At 45.6% G+C, this 22531-nt stretch overlaps 1 protein-coding gene across 1 annotated transcript; it reads right to left on the reverse strand.

Annotated features, from left to right (window-relative positions):
- Positions 1 to 3589: 3589 nt before the first annotated feature.
- LOC144723925 (uncharacterized) lies at positions 3590 to 18856 on the reverse strand. Its single transcript, XM_078602699.1, has 8 exons — positions 18473 to 18856; positions 18331 to 18340; positions 16531 to 16580; positions 14460 to 14881; positions 13062 to 13107; positions 7728 to 8152; positions 6362 to 6368; positions 3590 to 6084 (listed from the first exon to the last, which is right to left on the reverse strand). Exons 1-8 carry the CDS (start codon positions 18821 to 18823, stop codon positions 5080 to 5082), a joined length of 2316 nt encoding a protein of 771 aa, XP_078458825.1. The 5' UTR covers positions 18824 to 18856; the 3' UTR covers positions 3590 to 5079.
- Between the last annotated feature and the right edge of the window lie 3675 nt (positions 18857 to 22531).

Below are 22531 nucleotides of genomic sequence, written 5' to 3' on the forward strand. Positions count from 1 at the left end.
AGCTTTCGTGACTGCAGGGATTCATATTCTTGGTTCTTTCGGTAAAGTCACGTAGAAGGGAAATAATAAAATAATACACATATTTTACAAAAATTGTATTGTTTTATATTTGTATTATTATTAAATAAAACAAATATAAAACTATAAACAAATTATTGTTTTAAAATAATACAAATAAAAAAAATATTCGTATTATTTTATAATACAAATATAAAAAAAATATTTAAAAAATATTGTTTTATATTTGTATTACTTCATTAAACTAAAACTATTTAAACTTTGATTTAAAGCTTTCGTGACTGCAGGGATTCATATTCTTGGTTCTTTCGGTAAAGTCGATATTTTTATTATATAAAATAATATAATAAAATAAAACATGTTTTATATTTGTATCATTTTATTATTTCCCTTCTACGTGACTTAACCGAAAGAACCAAGAATATTTAAACTTTGTTTTTATTTTACCCGGTAAAGACCCCACTCAGCTTATTTTTCAGAAGCGACCTGGCCGCTAATGATAGCTTATCAGTCGCTGGGTGTCCAACGAGTCCGTGTTGTTTATATAACGAAGTTGTTGAAGTTGTTACGGTCGCGTGTGCGAAACGGCATGTTTATTATCGCACGCGCTTAGCTGCAACTTTTATATTCTCAATTTGTACTCTAATCGATCTATCCCCCCCTGTGTGTGTGTCCATGGGGAGCGGTGGCGCAGTGGTTAGCGCACTGCGCTACAAACCCCGGAGGTCCGAGTTCGTTTATTTGAAACGGTCCTGGGCCTCCCCTAGGTTGACTCGGCCTCAAATAAGTACCTGGTGCGGTGTGTAAACACTGGGGAGACAAAGACGGCCGGGCGTGGCGCTGGCCACCCACACCCTCGTGTGCCGTGCCGGCCTTCATAGGCGCTCGCTAACAGCACTTGCCCCTAGTCTGTTAAAGGCTATACGGGGGATCTTTGTCTTTGCCTAAAGGTGCACCTAGCCTGGCACAAGCGCCGTAGTGATGACAACTGCCACAGTGGCGGACGGCAGCTCTTGGAGCGGTGGTGCAGCGGTTAGCGCACTGCGCTACGAACCCGGCCATTTGAAGCGGTCTTGGGCCTGCCATAGGTCGACTCAGCCTTAAACGGGTACCTGGTGCGATGTGCACAGCATCAGCGCTGGGGAGACAAAGGCGGCCGGGCGTGGTGTTGGCCACCCATCCCCAGCAGTCTGTTAATAGGCGATACGGAAGATCTTAGTGCGAGGAGTGTTGTGATTTCGAGCGTGTGACGACGTCTGTGTGGCCGCCTCTAACCGACTGCTCTCGGTGACGCCTCGCGGCGCTTTGAGTTCGTTTGGGCGGTTTGTGGCGCGTGTTTTGTGAGTGACCTCCTGCCAGCGGGCGTTCGACACTTCACGTGGCCTCAAGGTGCACATGGCCTGGCACGAGCGTCGTGGTGACGTCACCGCCACTTAGTGGCGACTGGCGGTTGTTGTGTTTCTGTGTGTGTGTCTGTGTTCGTCTGTGTATGTGTGTGTATGTCTGTGTGTGTGTCTGTGTGTGTGTCTGTGTATATCTGTGTGTGTGTCTGTGCGTGTCTATGTGTGTCTGTGTGTATGTCTGTGTGTGTATGTGTGTGTATGTATGTCTGTGTGTGTATGTCTGTGTGTCTGTGTGTGTGTCTGTGTGTATGTCTGTGTGTGTATGTCTGTGTGTGTATGCGTGGTATTGTCGCGGCTACCGCGCTGCGCTACGAACCTGGCCACCCGAGTTCGATTCCCGCTCACGGCCACCGCCAGTGACGATTGTCTGAACCGGTCCTGGGCCTCCCCTAGGTCGACTCAGCCTCAAATGTGTAAACATCGCCACTGGGGAGACAAAGGCGGCCGGCCTTTATAGGTGCTTGCTTACAGCTCTTGCCCCAGCAGTCTGGCGAAGGATTTACGGGGGATCTTTGTCTTTGCGTCTCCGTGTCCATGCGTGGATGTCTTGTCGATGTAATGCCAGGCCGTAACTATAATATATACTGTATTGGGGCGGACACATCCCCCCCCAATATTCAAATATGCTCAAAATGTCCCCCCCAAGATATTGCTATAAAAAATTATAATCGCTATGCTATGTAAATAAAAACAATTGGCGAAACCTTGGCCACAATATCTGGTATCTGGACTTGTCTTCATGTAACAATGCATAGATTTATGTTTATATGATTGTGGCTATGGTTGTACTTAATGAATCCCTAATCTCTGCCATTACATACAATGAAACAAGAAAATGTAAAAAAAACAGAGCAACGTAATATAATACACTCTTAGACATTATTGTCAAAAATAATCAAAAGTCCATCGCATGTTTTAGTCAATTTTTTTATATTTTAGGCAGGAAATGGCAAGAAATTAGTTTTCCAATTTATATTAATTTTTCTGGGTTGGGACCCCCAGACCCCCTGGGAGATTTGGTCCCCCCCAATGTTGCCACCGTGGCTACGGCCTTGGTGTGATGTGTGGAGGTGCTGCAACCTAAAGTGGTGCACAGCTGTGGAGAGGGATCGACGACGGCTCTCCCCAGCCCGCCGCTCTGAGCGCTTCTGTGACGCCATCGGAAATTTCTTGAAACTTATTTTTTATAATTAAAAGTATTTTTATTTACTTGGAAATAGTTTTGTTTTCTCTTGAGCGCGTGACTGAGAACCGCACGGCGGAAGCGTCAAGTGTGCCCCTTCAAGATGAATCGCCTGTGAATTCGCGCAGTATAGGGGTGGGGGTGAGAGGACGCGTTACGCCAGAGGTGCCTGTAGGTGCAGCACACAGCTCAGTTACAGAGGAATGACCACAAGGGGGGGGCAAGGGTCAAAGAGGGGGGGTATCGGGAAGCTCTCAGAACCCGCGAGAAACTTCGCGAAGAGGGGCGTGGCCAAGGGCGGGGCGTGGTCAGGGGCGGGGCATGGCCGCGCTAAGGTATATAAGGGAGAGCGGAACGCAGTTCTGGGAGTTCTGGGCGTTCGTGGTCCTCGTCGCTGCTGTCTCTGCGGCGTCGTTATGTAGCTGTCTCACTCTAAAGTTAAACATTGTCATCGTCGCTGTATAGTCATCGTCGCTGTATAGTCAGACATAGCCGGTGTTGCTGTATAGTCAGCCAGTTATATAGTCAGTCAGGGATACGAATTAGTGGCTGTGTCATTAAAGTCGTCACTGTATGTATGCCGACGAGAAATAAATGAGAAGCCCTCTACAGTGCGTGTCTGAAGCCGCTAGGTTAAACTTGTAAACAGGTAGATGCTCTAGTGCAGTGGTTCTTCACCTTTGCTGCAGATTTGCACCCCTTTGGTTCTCAATCGTAAAACAAATGTAGAATGTTAATGCATTGGTTTGATGGAACAAAGTACCTCGCTTGATGCGGGATTGTTAGGGGTGTCGGTACAGATTCATAACAATGTATATGCATTGACAGTTCGAAATCGTGTTGTAAGGAAAGCCCATGAAACTTTAATAAACGAGCATTGTACATGAACTATCGCTTTTAAAAGTTAAAAAGACATTGCACCCCCCCACCCCCATCTCCTTGCTGAGAGAATCCAATCTGTAAATGTTGAGAAAATTGGCCACAATAGAAGCAATGAAGTTTATTTTGTTTAATTAGGTCACAATGAGCTGCGTCACCAACATGATAAAAGCATAACAAACATTTTTTTTTCATAAACTCCTGTACCGCATGAGGAATCGAAATTATTGCAAACAATTTCCGGCAGCACAAATAACCTTTGGCAGATTACCTCGAGATTGATCACATGACAAATTACAAAAACTTTGCTACAGAAACGTTAGCATTAAAGATTACAGGGTGGCTATAGTTCTACTGTATAAAACGACGAAATATACGTAAAATGCAAAAAATTAGTGCAAGGCTTAAAACATATCAATATGGTCACAAAGCAGTTATTATGGACTGGTTGTTTTGCATAATATACTTGCATTGCACATAATAATAGGGGTTTTCCCTTTTTTCTGGCAACTAAACTGAAACCTTTTTACAAGGAATCATGTGGTGCATTAACCACAATACCTGTGGTCAAAATGCAAAAAAAACACACTCTGATAATCCCTGCATTGTCCTTGAAACTGATTGGTTCACACCAGAGATGGTTAATGCACACGATTGCTTGTAAAAAAAAAATTCAGTTTTGTTGCCAGAAAAAAGGGGAAACCCCCTATTATTATATTTTGGTATTGGCAAAGGAGGTCTGCTTACCCGAGCCCTCATTACTTTGAGAGTGCATTGTCTTTGAGCTGTACGCCTTTTGGCGTCCTCTGGTCTAGCACCAATTGAGACGAGGCTCAAAAGAAAGCCGTCTCTGGTGTGGACCAATCAGTTTCAAGGACAATGCATCATATATTATCAGAGTGTGTTTTTTGTTTGCATTTTGACCACAAGTATTGTGGTTAATGCACACACGTTTCCTCGTAAAAAGGTTTCAGTTTTGTTGCTAGAAATAAAGGGGGAAAACCCTAGTATATTTTGGTACTGGCAAAGGAGGTCTAATGTTGCATTGCACATCTTTGTGTGTGTTTATATTTGCAAAGATGTGGATTGTACTTGGTTACGAAGAAACGCACAGCGTTGCCTCAAACCTACAACACCTTTTAGTTTCCCCTGTGCTGTTTCGAGTCGGGCAGTATTTACTTGGAAATGGTAGCGCCGTCTATGGGTTTAGAGAAGTAACCACACTGCTGGATTATACGATGTGGAATACACTTTTCTATGAATATGTCTGCGGTTTTAATTGTCTGCCATTGAAAATGATCCGCAGCTTGCTTTGTTAATATACATGTTTAAAATAGGTGGGATGTATTATCATATGCCCTACAGGTGAGCAGGAAATAGGAAGTGATGTCTAGAAGTTAATTTATTTGCATGATTAGTTTTATTACAGAAACCTGGAGGCATGGACATGCAAGCTGGAGGCGAGGGCCCTAACTATGGAGGAGCCAATCTGACACCAGGCATTTACATTTCAGTTGGAGGCGCTTACCCATAATATTGAGAAGTCCACCTGACACATGGATGCATGGATGTATCAGCTGGAGGCGCATACCCAACCTATGGAGCGATCCTGCCCCATTGACCCATCGACATAGCTGGAGATGCATACCCAACATATGGAGCGCTACTGCTCCATTGGCCCATCGACATAGCTGGAGATGCATGCCCAACATATGGAGCAATCCTGCCCCATTGACCCATCGACATAGCTGGAGATGCATACCCAACATATGGAGCGCTACTGCCCCATTGACCCATCGACATAGCTGGAGATGCATGCCCAACATTTGGAGCGATCCTGCCCCATTGACCCATCGACATAGCTGGAGATGCATACCCAACATATGGAGCGCTACTGCCCCATTGACCCATCGACATAGCTGGAGATGCATACCCCAAATATGGAGCACTCCTGCTCCATTGGCCCATCGACATAGCTGCAGGCGCATACCCCAAATATGGAGCGCTCCTGCCCCATTGACCCATCGACATAGCTGCAGGCGCATACCCAAAACATCGAGGAGCCATCCTGGCACCTGAAGGCATGGACACATCAGCTGGAGGCGAATACTCAAAATATGGAGGCGCTTGCACCACAGCAATGACCGTCACTCTGTCCGGGTCCCAAACACATTCCTCCTCCAGCCCACTGGGCACCATCCCACAGTTGGGTGGCACCCATGCAGTGTCGTAGCCTTCAAAACGCCAGGCCTTTTGCAGGGGGTGGTTCTGTCTGTCGATCTTCTTCACTCTTCCCACGTTAACTTGGAGCTCCAGAACCACCCTGTCGTCGTGTGGTATGTTTCGTGGGTATGCCTCGGCCTTGTCAATATCTCGGCTGACGTACACCCCAGGGCCCAGCATGCCATCAGTGGACTGTCTAAATCCCTCGGAGAGGATGGCTCTGGCTCCACCCACGCTGGTGCCGTGGTACATGGTGTACACGGTGTTGTTCTTGGGGGTTTCGCCTCTTAATAGTGTCGAGATTTTGTTTTTCAGGTCTTTTTTTATTCCTGAAAGATACTCCATGTTTACATTGGTGGACTCTCTCACGTGGCAGATCTGTGGTGTATAAGGCAGAATGATAAAGTTACGTCTAGAGAAACAATTCATGTGAAACCATTTGTCTAAATAATTCACCATAATTTTTGATACTATAATACTATGCAACCCTCGTCAAACCAATGCTGGATACAGGCCTCCCCATGCCTTGGAGTTTTTAATCAAGGTCGGCAATTTTACGATAAATAGCGGCTGCTACAACAAGCTGTCTCTAACAGCTGGGGAACCCCCGACAGGCACACACCTCCGCATGATGCCATGAAGCCCAACCCATCACTTTCCAGCTGCACACGTGGCACGAGGTGAAACGATATGCCAACTATTGTCATACTAATATATAAACTCCCAGCTCTGTCATTCTGTGACTGATTCTGTGATTAACGCGGCACGGATTGGTTGAAGTGCGTCACGTGACCGCGAGCAAGCAGCTAACCAGAGCTGCGCCCCTCCCAAAAATGTACGCTCCCGGATTGGTTGAAGTGCGTCACGTGACCGCGAGCAAGAGACAGGTTAGTGAAAGTGAGGTGACGAGAGAGTGAGGCAGAGCCGTGCTCTGTCCACTGCTGGCCTGGGGGAGACGGGTGAGTGACAGTGAAGCAGAGCCGTGCTCCGTCCACTGCTGCTCTTAGAGACCCCATGCTCTCCACTGCTGGCTTAGGGAGAGCCGTGCTGTCTCCACTGCTGCCGTGAGGGTGCCAGACGCGTTCTCTCCATTGCTGCCCTGAGGCAGAGCCGTGCTCTGTCCATTGCTGCCCTGAGGGAGAGCCGCGCTATCTCCACTGCTGCCATAGGCGCCCCCCAACAGCCTAGTGTTATCAGATTAGTTGAGTGATCGGAATGAAAAAAGGTACTGGATTTGAATACTTCATCGGAAATCCCAGAAATAATGATGACATTGCAAATTAAGAAAAGTTTACAGATTACAAGTATTAACGTGCATAATAAGCCAAATCACAAGGATAATTTGAATACAAGCTTTGTTAACTAACACTGGCCTATATTATTCTATTCTCAAAGTTAATAGTTGAACAAGTAGATAGCTCATAATGCAGGACAGTACAGTATATTTTGTTGACTGAATTTAAAACCAAGTCAAATTCTGAAGCCACCAATGAGTTGTATTAATCAATACATTACACATAGGAATGATATATTTGTAAATGTGACAATCTTTCTGGGTGGTGGAGGGTAATGTTGGCATAAAACTACAACGTGGCTTAACCCAAAAATATGGATCATGAAACATTGCGTGCAGAACTCGACCCGAGTTCTAAGGAGGAGAAGCTGCATGCAAGACATTGTTGACCCGACAAAACCGCATCTAATCTCAATAATGCCAGAAGCGCCATGCGGGCAGGGATGTTCAGTTCGTGCCTCGTGTTGACCATATTTGCATAAGAGACGAAAAGGCAGTTGTCTAAAATACATCCACATACCAGGACATGACTCGAAAACCCCACGCGGTTTCAACATTTCGAAGAGCGTCATGCTGGCAAGAATGTCTATGAAGTGCTTATCTTTTCATTATGGAGTAAACCAGATTATCGAGAAAAACACCGAACGAACATGAAGAACTGGCTATCTCACTGCACACATGCATCGTGCAGCCACCTACTCAGTCCTGCCTTGGTTTTCAATAATGCATATATCGGTGTTCACTGCTGGAATCAGAAAAAGACGTGAAGAATCCAGGAGGCGCTTCCGCCACGCCAATGAGCTGCACTCTGCTCGGATTCCAGACGCAGTCCTCCTCCCTGCCGCTGTTCACCATCCCGCAGTTGGGGGGCACCCAGGCGGTGTTGTAGCCGTGCTCGTGCCAGGTGAAACGCAGTGGGTGGTCCTGGCTGTCGATCTTCTTCACCATGCCCACCCTGACCTTCACCTTCAGGATGACCCTCTGGTTGGCAGGACAGTTCACTGGGTAACATCTGGCCTTGTTTATGTCACGACTCACGTAGACACCGGGACCCAGCATGCCGTCTTCTGATCGCCGGAAGCCCCTGGCGAAGATGTTCCTTGCACCATCGATGTCGGTGCCGTGGTACATTGTATAGATCATGTCAATTGGCTATTGGCAAGGGGTCGTGAGTTGAAACCTGAAACACCACGAGAGAAACTTAAATTGTCTATCAGCCACAGCACGAGCATTTGTTAGTTTGGGCTACCGAGCTAAAAAGGGCTCATTCTGACCTTAAGGAACCAGGACAATATGGTATTGATTCATGAACTCCTTACAAATTTGGAGGGGAAAAAATATGGGAACGAAAAATGGAATTTTAATCTTGTGTTTCTAATTCGTAAACTTTTCTTCTGTTGTTCAAGTGGGAGTAATGAGGCTTCCAACTTGTGTCTTCTCCGAGATTATCGCTGCTCGAATGTGGAACGGCAATACAGGCAGTCCTCGATGTATGAACACCCAACTTGCGAACACCCGCACTTACAAACAAGCTTCCATTAGCGGAAATATTTTGTTCTGTCGAGCGATCCTCCACGAGATGTAATGAGTCAGTCTCGCGCTGGGAGTGTGTGAAAGTGAGTGTGTGTGCGTATGCCCCCGTATGAATTTTGCTGGAGCAGCCACCTGATGACGGAGGCTTGTGTTGCCTTCGAAACGTCGTGATTTGTTTTAATTTAGTTGTTTTCATTTTAATTTATTTCATTTACCTACGTGATTTTGATAATTGGTTCTTTACCCTTCTATCTGGCAACAAATCATATTTATCATATTTTTACTGGCAAATGAGGTTCCCATAGTGTAGATGCTTGCCCCGAGCTCTCATACTCTGATGGTGCATTGTCTTTGAGTTGTGCGCCTTTTGGCGTCATCTGGTCCAACCCATATGAGACTAGGCTCTAAGGAAAGCTGTCTCGGGTGTGGATCAATCAACTTTAAGGACAGTGCACATTATCAGAGTTATGTTCTTTTGTTTGTATTATGACTGCAGGTATTGCGGTCTATGCAAACATGACTCCTTGTAAAAAGGTGTCAGTTTTGTTGCCAGATAGAAGGGTAAAGAACCAATTATCATAGTTTTTTATGTTTACGTATTGTTTTTTCACAGTTTAGTACGTGTGTTTTTTAGTTTTGCTAATTGATATACATTAACAAACTAGTTTATATGGTGGAACATTTCTTGCATTTCGAGTGCATTGCAAAAGTAATTTGTTGTGTATGTGCATCTGTTCTATTTTACTGTGTGGGGAGCAGTGGTGCATTGGTTAGCGCACTATTCTACGAACCTGGCGACCCGTGTTTGGTTCCTGTTCACGGCCAACTTCGACAACGAATATCTGAACCAGTCCGGGTGTGGTGTCCACCATTAAAACATCAGCACTGAGTAAACAAAAGTGGCAAGTCGCGGTGCTGGCCACCCATCCTATCGTGTGCCAAGCCAGGCTTAATAGATGCTCGCTAACCGTGCCTACCCCAACAGTCTGCTAAAGGCTATAGAGGGGATATTAGCCTTTGTATATGTGTGATTCATTAGAGCAGGGGTGGGGAACGTCCGGCCCGCGGGCCGTATGAGGCCCGCGAGTTCATTTGGGTCTGGCTCTGCCAAGGCAACCGCAGGCGGGACTCGAAATTCAATAAATCTAGGAGCAAACCTGGAAAAGCAGTTGCGAGTAGCAGCATCATCAATACCAGCTAACATCACACGCCTCACCAAAGAGAAGCAGTTACAGCCATCACATTAGGGGTGAGTTAATTAAATGTTTGACCAAATATAACAGGCAAATTTTAAAGTTGATCATTTTGTATGGCCCGCGAATGATGTTGTAAATATCCAAATGGCCCTTGGCAGAAAAAAGGTTCCCCACCCCTGCATTTGAGCAACATATTTCAAAAGACTCACTACCCAGCTTGTCTTGGTAAACTGAGAGGTGCGTGCATCGCTTTTTGAAACAATTTAAATGGGGAAACCAGGCGCAACTTTGCTCTCATGCTGCAGTTGAGAGGTGAACAGCAGAAATAACCGACGAGTCAAGCTGAATGAATGAACCTATGCATTTAGGCATGCGCACTCTTAACCCCCACCAGCTTGTGCCAATCGTGCTAATAGGACTGACCATCAAAATTAGTTATTGTTTTTTTATGAGCACTGTTTTCAAAATAGCGCTTTGCCAAACTGGCCCAAAACACTGGTACAGATCTGGGGGAAGGTCGCCCCCGCCACCCCACACTGTCAGAGATGGGGGTTGCTTGGCGGTTCTTTACCACGCCGATCGGTGAACATTGGTGATGGGGGGTGGTGGGACAGGACTTGTTCGGACAGCGCTCGCCACTGATGTCAGCCCTGGCGGGGAATCTAACTTAGGAAGCCAGCCAGGTTCATGATGCAGTGTGCTAACCACTGAACTACTGCTGCACCTTAAATATCTAAGAAGAAAATTTTACAGATCTGGGTATTGGTATTGGTGAGTTGTGTGATAAGTTAGGATAAATATGCTATGCAAATCCCACCGAAATCACCGCAGGATGTTTTTTGACAAAAATGTAACAATTCGTGCGGTGCAAGGTGTGTGGGGTAGCCCCTAACATATTTTTGACTAATTTCTAGGGACTTTCCACAGATAGCGTATTGTACTTTGAAAATAACTACAATCATAATTATTTCCACAATCGTAATTGCTCGCGCTAACGCGATTCACTCGCAAAATAATAATTACCAGCACATATATTTAACATTCATAATTACAACCACAATCGTGATTACAAATACAATCATAACCACACGTGCGATATTCTATGGTTCTTTCGGTAAAGTCACGTAGATGTGAAAAAATATATAATAATAAAATGATAAAAAATAAAGTGAAAATCCCCGTTCCTGATGACGACCGCTTGTGTTGCGATCGAAACGTCGTTTGCTTGGCCGTTCTTCACCACGCTGATCGGTGAACATTGGTGACGAGGGGGTGGTGGGACAGGACTGGTTCAGGACATCGCTCGCCACTGATGATAGCCATGGCCAGGATTCGAACTCAGAAAGCAGGCCAGGTTCATGATGCAGTGTGCTAACCACTGAATTACTGCTGCACCTTCAAGTGTTTAAGAATCATAATCTACTGGATGAAGGCCTTCCCTACACAGTCCTGGGGGTTGTTTGACTATACGTTATTTCGAAATTCGAAATAATCTTTTTTTCCCTTCACTTTACTTAGTTCATGCTTTTTTAAGTATTTATTGCTATTTTTCATCGTGTAGTAGTGTTTTTTTTTGTTTAGCGCACGTAAAACAAGTATAACCTGTAAAAACAAAGTTTTTCACTATAAATCCTTTATATGCGTGGCGGCTAGAGTCCTCTCGTCCTCTGGCTTGAGATGGCTGCCACCTATGGGTCAGATGATTGCATGGCAGAATTAAACAATTGGTAATTAAATATAATATTTTTGTCCTAAAAAGTGTAAAATTTTGGAAAAAAATTTCACGAACATTAATTGTCACGCACAACGAGTCTGTGTGGAAAATGTCAGCTCGATTGGATCACGGGAAGTGGGTTAAAAAACGACCGAAAGATTTGCACGGTCCTAATCAAGCAAGCGAACTTAATATAAAGGATTTAAAAAAAGAAACCCAATGTAATTTACATGGTGGGACGTACTTGGCTGTGTGTTTGCAATGGTTAGCGCACTCGGCTTTGAACCTGGAGTCCCGTGTTTGATTCCCGCTCACGCCTAATATCGGTAAAGAATATCTGAACCAGTCCTGGGCCTCCCCTAGGTCGACTCAGCCTTAAATGAGTACCTGGTACGGTGTTTAAATTCAAAAGCGTCCACGTGTGGTCCTGGCCACCCATCCCCTCGTGTGCCATACCTGCCTTAATAGGTGCTCGCTAACCGTGTTTGCCCCCAACAGTCTGTTACTGGTAGGAACCTCCTGGTTACACCAACCCACAGGGGATTATTGTGTCCGTCCGTCTGTCGTGCAGGAAGGGGCTGGGTGGGGAGAGAGGGGCTGGGTGAGGAGGGGAGGGTGGGGAGGGGCTGGGTGGGGAGGGTGGGGAAGGGCTGGGTGGGGAGGGTGGGGAGGGACTGGGTGGGGAGGGTGTGGCTGGGTGGGGGGTGGAAGGGGTGGGGCTGGGTGAGGAGGGGCTGGTCACCCCGTGGTGCCCTTATAAAACTCAACGTATAACCTACTCACGCCGGCTTGTGCCCGCCCGCACAGTCGGCCATATTTGCGGAATACACCACGCCGCCGTTGACCCTGGCCATTGACCGAGCAATCCAACGTTCCTACCAGCTCCCTCCGCAGTAGTGTATTTAAAGGCTATACAGTATAGGGTATCTCTGTCTTTGTAAATGTGTGATTCATCCGAGCAACACATTTTCAAAAGACCCACAGCCAGCTTATATGTTGAATTTCTTTCGTACCATACGTAGCCAACCGTGCTCATCTGTGGTGTGGGGAAAACAACATTGGGAGGTGCGTGCGTCGCTTTTTAAATAATGACAACAGGGAAACCAGACCACGTTGCTCTCGTGCTGCAGTTGACAGGTGAACAGCATGAGCCGACGAGTCAAGCTGAATGGATGATTCTACTGTTTTAAAGAAAAAGGACAAGCTGCCAAGCAAGTCCAACAAGGAAGCTTTTCTGTTCCTCATGAATATGACCACACAAAGAAATGCGTAAATTACCACGCACGCATATTGGGTGCGCGCACTCTAACACCCACGAGCTCGCATTCTAAGTCAGTCATGCCAATCAGGATAAACATAACAATCACTTTTAATTGTTCCTTAAATAAGAACGCTGTTTTGAAAATAGCTCATTGCCAAACTGGCCCAAAACGCCGGTACAGATCTGGGTGTTGGTATCGGTGAGCTGCGTGGTAAGGCTCGCAGCTGACTGCTTCAAGGTTTGTGTGAAGTGAGAATTGACAGACACAGGGGCCGACGTAATCTTAAAATGTAATGCTCGGAGTTAATGCCTGCAGTCAAACCACGAGTTAGGATGAATCTGCAATGCAAATCTCACCGGAATCACCGCAGGGTGTTTTTCAGTAAAAAAGTTACAATTTGCGCTGTGAAAAGTGTGCGGGGAAGCCCCTTTTAATAATTTTGTCAACAGAAATTCGAATATATTTTCATGATTATTAATATATTTTTATGATTATGAAAATATATTTGAGGTGCCGACAAGAGCAGCAACAACGGCAGACGCCGCCGGGCCCAGCATACATATTTAAGCTTGCCATAACGTAAGGGGCCGTGGCCAATTACAGCCAACGTCAGTTTACCGTGGACAATTAGACCTAAGCCAAAACATAACATATATAAAACAATGTTTAAAAATATTTCATTTTATGATAGAATATAGTATTGTCATCAGTAAGACATAAGTATACCAAGTTTTCAGTCGATACCACATTGGGAAGTGGGTTAAAATTGAGTTACAAGATTTGAGGATACGACAACAGACAGCGAGTTAAATCAATAATATGGTAGATGATGTAGTGGAACGGATGGGACACTAGTAGGGGCTCGCTTCAGGTTCATAGCATCAATTTATCTGCATTGATAGTTGGAAATAATGTTAGGAAGTCGCATGAAACGTTACAGGACAGTGCATATTATTATCATTATCAGAGTTGCTTCTTTTTGTTTGGTTTTTTGACTACTTGTGTTGTGGTTATTGCAAACATGATGCCTTGAATAAAGGTGTCAGTTTTGTACCAGTTTAAAAGGGTAAAAACCTACTACTATATTACGTATAGCTTTTAACGGTTGGAATATATTGCAACACCCCCACCGCAATAATGTCCCCTTGCTGCGAGATTTAAATCTGTAAAAGAGGAAACGAACCAAAACAATATTCAAGTTTACTTTGTTTAATCGGGTGGGAACTCAAGAGACCACGATGAGTCATTTGTAAGAGTGAGCTGGGTCACAAACATGATTAAAGCATTACACAATGCAAAAAGAACAAAAACAACTGAACCGCATGAGGAATTGAAAATATTGCAAACAATTCCCTGCAGCGGAAATCATCTCTGGCAGATTGCCTCCAGATCGATCACATCGTAAAATTACAAAACTAAGCTGCATAAACGTTAACATTAAACACATTTAGGGTGATCATAGTACTCCTATATGAACAATCAATGATGTCAAATGCAAAAATTTGTGCAGGCCACAAAAATATATTTTGGACGATATGGTCACAGTGGTGTTCTTACTGATGGTGGTTTTGACCAATATACTTATAATGTACATATTTGTGTGTGTTAAATCTGTCTGCAAAGTTGTGAATTTTCCTTGGTTATAAAGAAATGCGCAGGGTTGCTTGAATCTTACTACTGATGTTAGCGTCCCCTGTTTTGAGAATTAACTACAACACTGGGTTATTAAGTGTGCTGGATATACTGGGCTAAACTATACGTATTTGGATCTTGGCACAGCTAGAGGCGAATACTCAAAATATGGAGGCGCTTGCACCACATCAATGACCGTCACTCTGTCCGGGTCCCAAACACATTCCTCCTCTAGTCCACTGGGTACCATCCCACAATTGGGTGGCACCCATGCAGTGTCGTAGCCTTCAAGATGCCAGGCCTTTTGCAGGGGATGGTTCTGTCTGTTGATCTTCTTCACTCTTCCCACATTCACTTGGAGCTTCAGAACCACTCTTTTTTTGCGTGGTACGTTTCGTGGGTATGCCTCGGCCTTGTAAACATCACGGCTCACGTACACCCCAGGGCCCAGCATGCCATCAGTGGACTGTCTGAAGCCCCCGGAGAGGATGGCTCTGGCCCCATCCTCGCTGGTGCCGTGGTACATGGTGTACACGGTGTTGTTCTTGGGACTTCCTCTTAATAGCGTCGAGATTTTGTATTTCAAAAAAACAATCCCCAAAAGATAATCCATGTTTATATTGGTGGACTCTCGCACGTGCCAGATCTGTGGTATAGAAGACAGAATGATAAAGTTATGCCCAGAGAAAAAAAATGAAACCATTTGTTAAAATAATTTTCATTTTTTATATTATACATATATATAAACACCCAGCTCTGTCATTCTGTCATTTTCTCACTGTGATTAACGCGGCACGGTTGGTTGAAGTGTGTCACGTGACCGCGAGCAAGCAGCCAACCAGAGGTGTTCCCCTCCCAAACATGTACGCCCCCAGATTGGTTGAAGTGCGTCACGTGACCACGAGCAAGATACAGGTGAGTGACAGTGAGGAGACGGCTGAGTGGAGTGAGGCAGAGCCGTGCTCTGTCCACTGCTGCCCTGAGGGAAAGCCGCGCTATCTCCACTGCTGCCATGAGGTTGCCAGACGTGCTCTCTCCACTGCTGCCCTGAGGGACCCCGTGCTCTCCACTGCTGGCTCGAGGGAGAGCCGCGCTGTCTCCACTGCTGCCATGAGGGAACCAGACGCGCTCTCTCCACTGCTGCCCTGAGGGAGAGCCGCGCTCTCTCCACTGCTGCCCTGGGTAGAGCCGTGCTCTCTCCACTGCTGCTCTGAGGGAGAGCCGTGTTCTCTCCGCTGCTGCTCTGAGGGAGAGCCGTGTTCTCTCCGCTGCTGCTCTGAGGGAGAGCCGTGCTCTCTCCACTGCTGCCCTGAGGGAGAGCCGTGCTCTCTCCACTGCTGCTCTGAGGGAGAGCCGTGCTCTCTCCACTGCTGCTCTGAGGGAGAGCCGTGCTCTCTCCACTGCTGCCCTGAGGGAGAGCCGTGCTCTCTCCACTGCTGCCATGAGGGAGAGCCGTGTTCTCTCCGCTGCTGCTCTGAGGGAGAGCCGTGCTCTCTCCACTGCTGCTCTGAGGGAGAGCCGTGCTCTCTCCACTGCTGCCATGAGAGAGAGCCGTGCTCTCTCCACTGCTGCCCTGATGGAGCCCCGTGCTCTCCACTGATGGCCGACTGAGGCTCGCGCTCCCGGGGTGCGCTCCGTCGTTATAAGATGTTCTGTGTTCATATTTCGTTCGTTGCGGTTGCACCCGACTCAAGAGCCGCATGGCTCAAAGGGCTATACCTAATCAATGCAATTATTCAAACCTAAGACCCCTTAAGAGCTTCCAAATTATCCTAACAGTTCTTTCACTGATTAAAAAGTGATAGCTCTTAGAAGTGAATGTCAATATCACAACTAAAGTTTAGATACATTTTCATTTATTCACATTAAGTGACATCGCGGGATCGTCAAACAAGGTATGTAGAGTGAACGTTTTAAGTGAAATCCGCGTAAATCCGCTCTTATTCGACTTATCAAAAGTCCTCAAGTACAGCGAAGCCGCTCGCATTTTTCTTTAGTTTTTTTAAAAATCATAATTCACTATCAGCCGTACATCCTATCATCTCTCAAGCCATTATGTTGAAAAGTAGTTAAAGGTGAGTTCTTCAAAATTTGTATCTGACAAACAAGGCACACGGTTCTAATTACATTAGTACTGTAGTTTTTGGGGTGCTTCAGTCCACTGCTGGATGAAGGCCCACTCGCACGCTGTGCGAGTGGATCGTAAGGATTTACTTGACCAGCCTGTTGGGGGCCGCCGCAGGCTGTGGTTGTTGGGGGGCACCGCAGGCGCCCCCGCACAACCATATTATGTAATACTATACAACCCTTGTCAAATCAATGCCAGATACCAGCCTCACCATACTGTGGGGTTTTAAATCAAACTCAACTAGGCCGTTTGTGGCACATTAGGAATGGAGTAAATTTTGGTTTTGTGAAGGTCATTATGTGCTGTGCAGTACATCAATGCACGTTGTCACCAGCATGCGATACTGAGTCGGGCCTGTAGGTGGCTGGCAGGGTTATTGAGTAACCTGACCTGTAAACCAGTCACGTGGTTAATGGCGACTCGGTTGAGGATTGCTGTGTGTGACACACGTGCTGTTGCGTTTTACAGATTGTCACAATAAATGTGTTTGCCCTCGATTTGGAGCACCTGCCCACGTCCTTCATTTCGAGTGTGCAACATTTAATAATGAATAGCGGCTGCGACGACAAGCTATGACAGCCGGGGAACCCCCGACAAGCCACACCTAGGGGGTGTGGCCGCTGATAATGTCATCAAGCCCCCCCCCCCATCTTCCAGCTGCACACGTGTTTACAATATGCCAACTATTGTCTTACCAGATTAGTTAAGTGATCGGAACGATAAAGGGTAATTGAATACTTCATTGGATATCCCAGAAATAATTATGACATTGCAAATTAATAAAAGTTAACTTGAAAAATTACAAGTATTAATCTACATACTATGCCTAATCACAAGGATAATTGTAATACAAGCGTTGTAAAGTAACACAATAGAGGCTGCGACGACAAGCTATATTCTACTCTCAAAGTTAATGCGTTGAACAAGTATAAAGGTCATAATGCAGGGCAGTATATTATATTGACTTAAATTAGAATCAAGTCAAATTCTGAAGCCACCAGTGAGCTGTATTGATCAACACATTGGCACATGTAAATATATTTGTAAACGTGACAATCTTGCTGGGTGTGGAGGGTAAATTACAATAATTTTGGCATTACACTACAACGTGGCCTAACCCAAAAAACATGGTTCACGAAACATTGCATTCAGAACTAGATGTAAGTTATTCAAAGTAGAAGCTAGATGCAATATATTGTTGGCACCACAAAATCGCACCTAATCTCAACAATGTCAGAAGTATCATGCTGGCAGGGATGTTCTGTTAGTGCCTCTTGACTATATTTGCATAAGAGAAACAAGGCGTACTAATAGGGGTTTTCCCCTTTTTTCTGGCAACAAAACTGACACCTTTTGCAAGGAATCATGCTTACATTAACCACAATACTTGCAGTCAAATGCAAACAAAAAACAATACTCTGATAATTTATGCATTGTCTTTGAAACTGATTGGTCCACACCAGAGACAGCTTTTTTTAGAGCCTAGTCTCTTATGGTGTTCGACCAGATGACGCCAAAAGGCGCACTTTTGGCGTCATCTGGTGTTTTTTGTTTGCATTTGACTGCAAGTATTGTGGTTAATGTAAGCATGATTCCTTGCAATAGGTGTCAGTTTTGTTGCCAGAAGAAAAGGGGAAAACCCTATTAGTATATTTTGGTACTGGCAAAGGAGGTCCCATGATGAAGAAACAAGGCGGTTATCTAAAAGACACCCACATATACCAGGAAATTACTCGAAAACCCTACACAGTCTCAACAATGCGAGGAGCATCACGCTTGTAAGAATGTCTAGGAAGTACTTATCTTTGATTGTTTCTTCATGAGTAAACCAGAACGTATCGGGCAAAAAAAACCTCAACGAACACGAGGAACTGACTCTCAAACTGCACACGTGTAAAGTGCATCCACCTACTCTCTCTACTGCCTTAGTAATCAAGATGACAAATATCAGTCTTCACTGCTTGAATCAGAAACAGGCTTGTAGAATCCAGGAGGCGCTTCCGCCACGCCAATGAGCTGCACTCTCCTCGGATTCCAGACGCAGTCCTCCTCCCTGCCGCTGTTCACCATCCCGCAGTTGGGGGGCACCCAGGCGGTGTTGTAGCCGTGGTCGTGCCAGGTGAGACGCAGGGGGTGGTCCTGTCTGTCGATCTTCTTCACTTTGCCCACCCTGACCTTCACCTTCAGGATGACCCTCTGGTCGGCAGGACAGTTCAGGGGGTAACATCTGGCCTTGTTTATGTCACGACTCACGTAGACACCGGGACCCAGCATGCCGTCTTCTGATCGACGGAAGCCCTTGGCGAAGATGTTCCTTGCACCATCTATGGTGGTGCCGTGGTACATTGTAAAGATCATGTCAATTGGCTATTGCCAAGGGGTTGTGAGTTGAAACCTGAAACACCACGAGAGAAACTTCAATTGTCTTTCAGTTACAGCCCTTGCATTTGTGAGTTTGGCCTACTGAGCTAAAAAAAGGCTCATTCTGACCTTAATGAACTAGAACAAGATGATATTGATTATGAATTTCAAACATAAAAAAACTGACTGACCCACGGAACTATTTTGTTCAGCGAAGTGATCCTCCACGAGATGTAATAAGTCACGCTGGGAGTGAGGGTTTTTGTGTGTGCGTGTTTGTAGCGAGCAGTAGTGCAATAGGCTACCAACACGGCGACCATATTTCGATTCCAGCTGACGACCAACACCAGTGACGATTATCTGAAAGCAGTTCTGGGCCTCCCCTAGGTCGGTGTGTGAACATCGCCACTGGGGAGTTAAAGGCAACCGGCCGTGGTACGAGCCACCCACCCTCTCGTGTGCCGTGCCGACCTTCATAGGCGACGCTCGCTAACAGCACTTGCCCCAACAGCCTGTGAAAGGCTACACGAGGGATCGTTGTCGTTGTTGTCTGTCTGTGTGTGTGTACGTGGCCCCGTGTGTGTGTGTGCGCGCAATTGTGGTGACTCATTGCGCCCCTTACAACAAGCAAGCCAGCATCGGCACTCAAGGTAAGTGTCAAAACCGATTCTACTCTATACAATATTACATGCATATCTACAACATTTCTTATTTATGAGTTTAACGAGGCTTCCCCATTTTTGTTGAACCGAAACACATTTTATAACACTTGACGTATGTGCATTTAAATTGAGGAATGTCCGTAATCTGGTTACACCCATCAACCCCCAATTGAAATTACACATTTCCGTGGGTGGGAGCCATATATGTCACTCACCCTCCGGATAATTCACTCGCTCCAAAGTGGTACTTATTTTATCGACCCAGGTTGATGGGTTGGAGTCAACCGCCAGCAGCGATATGAGCGAGCAACCTACTGATGGTCGGCAACGTGCTATGACCCAACCGGTTATTGTTGTGTTAACAAATAGTATATTCTTAAGACTCACGATGCATGCATTTAATAGCATGTGTAAGAATGTTTTTCGATTCTTATATGCTGTTCGCAATGGGTTTAACGTGATCTCTGCGGCCGCTAGAGGTCACTACTTTTGCCACAATGGAACAAAAATCAATTCTGGAGTTGACTCTGAATCAAGAAAATTCGTTGAATTGCGATGGGTGGCGAATCGTCAGAGCCACCCGTATTTAGTACTAAACATGGGTGACGCTGAAATGCGCTTGCTCATGGCACTGCTGGCGGAAGAGTTCACTAGAGGGAGCTCTTCAACGCTGACGAGACGTCTTGGAAGAAGTGGGTGTACCCACATTTTACCCCACCAGACGCGACCTGCCGATCGACCCGTGCTGTTCACATCGTACACGGCTGGCTCACCAGAGTCGGCTGACTGAAGAAACCTGTGCCCCATTGTGTCAACTGTCGCACCGGGAGATCGAATAGAACCGGTGACCTCTGGATTGCACGTCCAGTGTTGTAGCGATTACACCATCGTTCCCAGATAACATGTTGAGCTTAATTGCTGTTCGTTTCTATATGCGACAAACGTGTTACCGAATTTTTTTTATTCAGTTTCCAGTAATGCAAAAAAAACACGTATTATACAACCCAAGTAAAGTACAGGCCATCCTGGTGAAGTATGGTCAAACAACCACCACGTCCCACATGGCATTTCCTAACGTCACTAATCATCGCGGTTGTATAAATGACAGGATACCAGCATGAGACAGGATTAACAGACGTGTTTACTCTTGAGAACATCGTTGGGCACAATATAGTGAGCGTGAACTAACAAAGATACCGTTTTAATAAACCCACACTGGACCAGCGTGGAGAAGTATGGTCAAATAACCCCGACGGCCCGCACGAGAGGAAGAAGCCCAAATCTACTCCTGGATGTACAAACATGTCTAGACGTACAGGTACACACTGCTCATTCGCGAGGAGTGAGTGACGGTCCTTACCTCGGGGGTGCGGAAGCTGTATTCTAAGTACTTGCTCTCGCTCACACCTTTATAATCAGCCAAGACGAAGCACTGAGAGGGCGTGGCTTTTATAAGAGTTCAACATTTGCACCCAATGGCATCCCTATTGTAGAACGGTGCAGTGCAATCATTTGCATTATTGAATGCCCCATCGAAGCGAGCATTACGGAGCGCCGTCTGGGATCTCTTCAATGGACCCACGGAACCCTGCCTTCCAGGCCACCTGGAGTTGTGTTCGCTACATGACAGTTAAACATACTTCTAAATGATCAGAGTGGCATTTTCCCAAATTGCAAAAAACATTTCAGGGTTTTGTTGACAATCTTTGGTGATCAGGCTGCAGATATAATTCCTTAATCCAACATTTAATACTCTTTGGTTCGTTCGGTAAAGTCAAGGTGTAGGCCTGCCTCAGCAGTTCTTCTGCTGTATTTGTCTCTTTCATCATTATTTGCTGAATTGAGATTGGCTGTGTCAATGCAGGACCGTGAGGATAATGGCGGGCACAAGCCGGCGTGAGTAGGTTAAACGTTGAGTTTTATAAGGGCACCACGGGGTGACCAGCCCCTCCCCACCCTCCCCACCCAGCCCCTCACCACCCAGCCCCTCACCACCCTCCCTATCCAGCCCCTCCCCACCCAGCCCCACCCTCCCCACCCAGCCCCTCCCTGCACAACGGACGGACGGACACAATAATCCCCTGTGGGCTGGTGTAACGAGGAGGTTCCTACCAGTAATACACCTCCTTCTAACGTTTGTGGAAGGAGATGTACACATTTGATTTTGCATCGAACCTATTTATTTTGCAAACTCAAACTGAACACCATTTTTTTTTTCAAAGTGTCGTGTAAACTCATTGCTTTTTTCGGTAAAAGTCACGTAGGTAGAAATAAAATAAAATTTAATAAAAATCATCAATGATACGTGACATGTGCATACAAATAGCGCTTGTGTTGCGTTCGAAACGTCGTGATTTATTTTAATTAAATTATATTTATTTACATTTATTTTATTTCTACATACGTGACTTTACCGAAAAAAACCAATGAGTATAATTTCTGCAGTCACGAAAGCTTCAATACTAGATTAGTGCCGTGTAAAGTCAATTGTACATCGACACCGTGAGGTTCCTTCACATGATCGTCTGTGGTCCCGATCTTTTGTTTTCTTAAAACAAACTGTAGTAATTGGAAACGGGCAATCATTTAACATGTGGTTATGCAACATGCAGGTAAACACATTTCATCAATCCAATGTTATATTGCTGCGATACATTTCCACGTGATAAGCCACTCCCGAGAGCTACCATTTGTAGCCGGGTCGCTTCTGAAAGAGAAGCTAATAGCTCACTGGGATTTACCTGGCAAAATAAATGGTGTTTTATTTGCGTAGTTTGTAAAAGTGATTTGTACACCTTCCCTATACTGTGCACACCAATCGTGTTTTCATATTGTTGTCTAATTCTGATCCGCCCCTACTGGACATCTGCAAAAAAGAGCTTTATAGCTTATCGGATTCCACAAGCATAAAGAAAGATTCTGATTGTGGGTCTCCCCGCGCTTGTGTGTGGGTTGTTTGAGCGTACTTTACCACGCTGGTCAGTGCAGGATGGTGAAGGTGAGGGCGGCATAGACATTGGAGCTTAATACAGCGACAACTATG

The sequence above is a fragment of the Lampetra planeri genome, chromosome 19, assembly GCF_965212315.1.
Source record: "Lampetra planeri chromosome 19, kcLamPlan1.2.h2, whole genome shotgun sequence".
Lineage (NCBI taxonomy): Eukaryota > Metazoa > Chordata > Hyperoartia > Petromyzontiformes > Petromyzontidae > Lampetra > Lampetra planeri.